Here is a 5000-nt window from a genome sequence, read left to right on the forward strand (position 1 = left end):
GGGACCCACTGGGTTGAAACAGACTACAGATGGGGGGGGGGGGGGGGGGGGGGGGTAGCATAGTGCAGTACCCACCAACTCCATAGAGGTCATGTTTCCCTGGAGATCCTGAGGTGAAGGAGGTTAGCGAAGCGAAAGGAAAGTCAGAAATAGAAGCAAGCGTTAATCATAACCTCAGTCGAACATCTCCTCTACATTTACAGAGGAAAATACATATTATTATTTCATAACCAATTAATAACTAATACATGCTCTTAGCAAACTCTGTTTAATAAAGAGGAAATAGATGTAATTGACTTATTTACAGTATTTTACTTGAGCAGACTTGCCCCCCGTTACAGTAACATTTAGCTCCCCACTCATTGTGTAGTAGAGTAGATATGGTGTAGTGGAGTAAGTATAGTATAGTAGTGTAAGTATAGTGTAGTAGTGTAAGTATGGTGTAATAGTGTAGATATGGTGTAGTGGTGTATAGTATAGTAGTGTAGATATGGTGTAGTGGTGTATAGTATAGTATAGTATAGTAGGGCTGGGCGATAAAACGATAACGATAACTATCGCGATAAATTATTTCCTCGAAATAAACATGAAACGTGGTCGCAAAGTTTCGATATATCGATTTTCCAAGCTTGGCTCCGTTCAGCCTCGGCTCAGCACACTCACTCACAACAACCAGCGTTACGTGATGACGTACTTACGCACAACAGCTAACAACCAATCAGTGAAGGAGATGGCCGAGACCCGGAAGGAGGTAGGACTCACTCAACAACAAGGCTTGCTAGGCTAATTAGCTTGCACGGCGTTGTTTTATATATTTACGTGCCGAGTATGTGTGTGTTTTGAATTCTGAGGCCACGTTTATGGTAGTGTGGGATATACAGTGGACGTTGTTTCAATATATTGTGGCGGAAGAGAGTATTTTAGTGTCATATTTAGCACATTGTCATGGAATACACCGCTTAGAACCAACAGGCTGGCTAGGATAACTAGCTTGCACGGCACTGTTTTATATATTTACGTGCCGAGTATGTGTGTGTTTTGAATTCTGAGGCCACGTTTATGGTAGTGTGGGATATACAGTGGACGTCGTTTCAATATATTGTGGCGGAAGAGAGTATTTTAGTGTCATATTTATTGTCATGAGATACTCCGCTTGTCGGCTAACGTGCGCAGACTGATGACGACATCAACTCGACTTGAGACATTCGCAGCAGCATAAGAAGTTAATTAAACTTGACGGACATTATATCGACGATAATTATCGATATCGAATTATATGAAAATAATTTTATAATGTTATCGCGATAACGTTTTTGGTCATATCGCCCAGCCCTATAGTATAGTAGTGTAGATATGGTGTAGTGGTGTATAGTATAGTATAGTAGTGTAGATATGGTGTAGTGGTGTATAGTATAGTGTAGTAGTGTATAGTATAGTGTAGTAGTGTAGATATGGTGTAGTGGTGTATAGTATAGTATAGTAGTGTAGATATGGTGTAGTGGTGTATAGTATAGTATAGTAGTGTAGATATGGTGTAGTGGTGTAGTGGTGTATAGTATAGTAGTGTAGCTACAGTATGGTGTAGTGGTGTATAGTATAGTGTAGTAGTGTAGATATGGTGTAGTGGTGTATAGTATAGTATAGTAGTGTATAGTATAGTAGTGTAGATATGGTGTAGTGGTGTATAGTATAGTATAGTAGTGTATAGTATAGTGTAGTAGTGTAGATATGGTGTAGTGGTGTATAGTATAGTATAGTGTATAGTATAGTATAGTAGTGTATAGTATAGTATAGTAGTGTATAGTATAGTGTAGTAGTGTAGATATGGTGTAGTGGTGTATAGTATAGTTTAGTGTATAGTATAGTGTAGTAGTGCATATATGGTGTAGTGGTGTATAGTATAGTATAGTAGTGTATAGTATAGTAGTGTAGATATGGTGTAGTGGTGTATAGTATAGTATAGTAGTGTATAGTATAGTATAGTAGTGTAGATATGGTGTAGTGGTGTATAGTATAGTATAGTAGTGTATAGTATAGTATAGTAGTGTAGATATGGTGTAGTGGTGTATAGTATAGTATAGTAGTGTATAGTATAGTGTAGTAGTGTATAGTATAGTATAGTAGTGTAGATATGGTGTAGTGGTGTATAGTATAGTATAGTAGTGTAGATATGGTGTAGTGGTGTATAGTATAGTATAGTAGTGTAGATATGGTGTAGTAGTGTATAGTATAGTATAGTAGTGTAGATATGGTGTAGTGGTGTATAGTATAGTATAGTAGTGTAGATATGGTGTAGTGGTGTATAGTATAGTATAGTAGTGTAGATATGGTGTAGTGGTGTATAGTATAGTATAGTAGTGTATAGTATAGTATAGTAGTGTAGATATGGTGTAGTGGTGTATAGTATAGTATAGTAGTGTATAGTATAGTATAGTAGTGTAGATATGGTGTAGTGGTGTATAGTATAGTATAGTAGTGTAGATATGGTGTAGTGGTGTATAGTATAGTATAGTAGTGTAGATATGGTGTAGTGGTGTATAGTATAGTATAGTAGTGTAGATATGGTGTAGTAGTGTATAGTATATTATAGTAGTGTAGATATAGTATAGTAAGTATAGTATAGTATAGTAAGTATGGGGAGGATGATGAGAGTGCAGTGAGAGAGGCAGGGTGTCAACTTGTGTCCCTGTTTGTTTACAGTGGACGTCTAAGCCAGTTGGACCACACAGATCCCTGAGCGGGCACTCCCTGCCCTCGCACAACACACAGACTACTCTGACACTTTAGTGTGTGTGTGTGCGTGCGTGTGTGTGTGTGTGTGTGTGTGTTTGTGAGTGTGCACGTCTGTACACAGATGCTGATGTCAGGGAGTCAGGCATTATCATCTGGGGGCGGCTCTCTGACTCAGCGAGAGCTCCTGCTAATCCTCGCTGGGGGAGCTGCGGTGTAACTTTGATCCTCTGTGAACACGGTTACTCAACCCGACTCCCTAATCACTCATAAGCTTCCAAGGCGTATAACCTATTAACCTGCAACACAACCCACGACACATCAATACATCCGACGCGTGGGATTGTGATACTGTACAGACAGTATATCCCATCTTGTTAAGTGACACATGATGATTACGTAATAGTTTCTTATACAAAATGAGTCAGATTTCCTTCGTCACGGTCGACATGTCCCGACATATGAGACGTCCCGACCGGACTTCTCCGTTTGAATGGTTGAGAAACCCATTGAAAATGAATGGTTTCTTTCATTTCTCCCATAGCGGGCGACACGTAGGCAAATTGTGGACGTTTTTGCGAGGGACGTTTGTGGGATGTTTTGTGGGACACATGCGCGAGTCATGTAGCTGCTTCTAGCGACTCACCACATCATCCCGCTTTAACTTGCTATCGGCCTACCAATATTATCGGCCGATATCGGCATTAAAATGTGATATCGGAAAATATCGGTATCGGTTTTCAAAAATATTTTTTTTTTTTTACATTTCTATAACCTTTATTTACCCAGGCAAGCAAGTAAGAACAAATTCTGATTTTATTTATTGTCAAAAGTATGCATAATGTTGTGTTAATTCCACAACAAGAGATATGTAATGTTAATTACCTGAAATTATTCCGTTTTTGGGGGGGGGGGGGGGGGGGGGCCCTGCATATATCGGTATCGGTTGATATCGGTATCGGAAATTAAGAGTTGGACAATATCGGTATATCGGTATCGGTAAAAAAGCCAATATCGAGCATCCCTATCAAGAACCCAAAAGCCGACGTGCAGCTGCTCCGCGGGCCTCTGGACGCAGGGGGTGTGTGGGTCGCTGTGCCACCCTCTGAGACATGTAACTACAGGCTACATAAATATAAATAGACTTGACAGAACATAGGTGTGAGAACAGAGGTGATCAATACCATGAATATACAATTCCATAATATTAATTTCCAAAATGTACGTCTGTATTCCCTGTGTAAATAATATACAGTATGTACGGTACCTAAGGCGGGGGCGCTGGCACTCCGACAGCGAACTTCAGCCAGGGCACAAGAGAGGGAAAGACAGGGAGGACGGACGGTGCAAAGGTATATGAAGGGAAGCCATTAGAGCGGGTTAGTAGAGAAAGAGTGAGTCAATCAGCACAACACCCCCGATTATAAAAGAGACAGACAGCTGCTAAAGCCCAACACATTGCAGAAAATAAAGCGGAGAGTGAAACATTCTTGGCTAAGGATGAGTTAGCAGGCAAGAGGTCAACTAACTTTCAACTCCCTCAACTCTTTGTTAGCTTGTGACCAAGAGATACATTTAAGCTAGGTTCATCATCACCATACCTCGTTGTTAGCTTGTGACCAGGAGATACATTTAAGCTAGGTTCCTCACCATACCTCGTTGTTAGCTTGTGACCAGGATATACATTTAAGCTAGGTTCATCATCACCATACCTCGTTGTTAGCTTGTGACCAGGAGATACATTTAAGCTAGGTTCATCATCACCATACCTCGTTGTTAGCTTGTGACCAGGAGATACATTTAAGCTAGGTTCATCATCACCATACCTCGTTGTTAGCTTGTGACCAGGAGATACATTTAAGCTAGGTTCCTCACCATACCTCGTTGTTAGCTTGTGACCAGGAGATACATTTAAGCTAGGTTCCTCACCATACACCGATGTTAGCTTGTGACCAGGAGATACATTCAAGCTACAGTAGGTTAATCACCATACACCGATGTGGTCCTTTAAACCAACCCCCTACCATTCAGCCCGGCCCGACTTTGAACCTTCTGGCACAATCAGGGTTTATGTTGTACATGTCGTCGAGCTGCGTTGTTCAACTCACTGAGGCTGTAGTCTCTGTGGACGGGGGACAGGTCGCCAGGAGACGGGTACTGCTCTCTGTCTCCGTTCAGCTCAGCTCTCAGCTCACCTCCTCGCAGCTTCCCCGGGAGCGTCTGGTACTTATTCAGCTCCAAGTGACATTTCTGGTGTGGGGGGGGGGGGG

The 5000-nt window shown here is 41.4% G+C and overlaps 1 protein-coding gene across 1 annotated transcript in view; it reads right to left on the reverse strand.

Moving 5' to 3' along the window:
- The window catches only part of ppfibp2b (PPFIA binding protein 2b), a 242077-nt gene that overhangs the window by 18777 nt on the left and 218300 nt on the right, over window positions 1-5000 (reverse strand). Inside the window, exon 15 of the mRNA XM_084315553.1 lies at window positions 4839-4980. Within this exon, the coding sequence (XP_084171679.1) occupies window positions 4839-4980 (142 nt within the window). The remainder of the gene's footprint in view (window positions 1-4838; window positions 4981-5000) is intronic.

This window comes from Notolepis coatsorum (genome assembly GCF_963971535.1).
Source record: "Notolepis coatsorum genome assembly, chromosome: 6".
Taxonomy (NCBI): Eukaryota; Metazoa; Chordata; class Actinopteri; order Aulopiformes; family Paralepididae; genus Notolepis; species Notolepis coatsorum.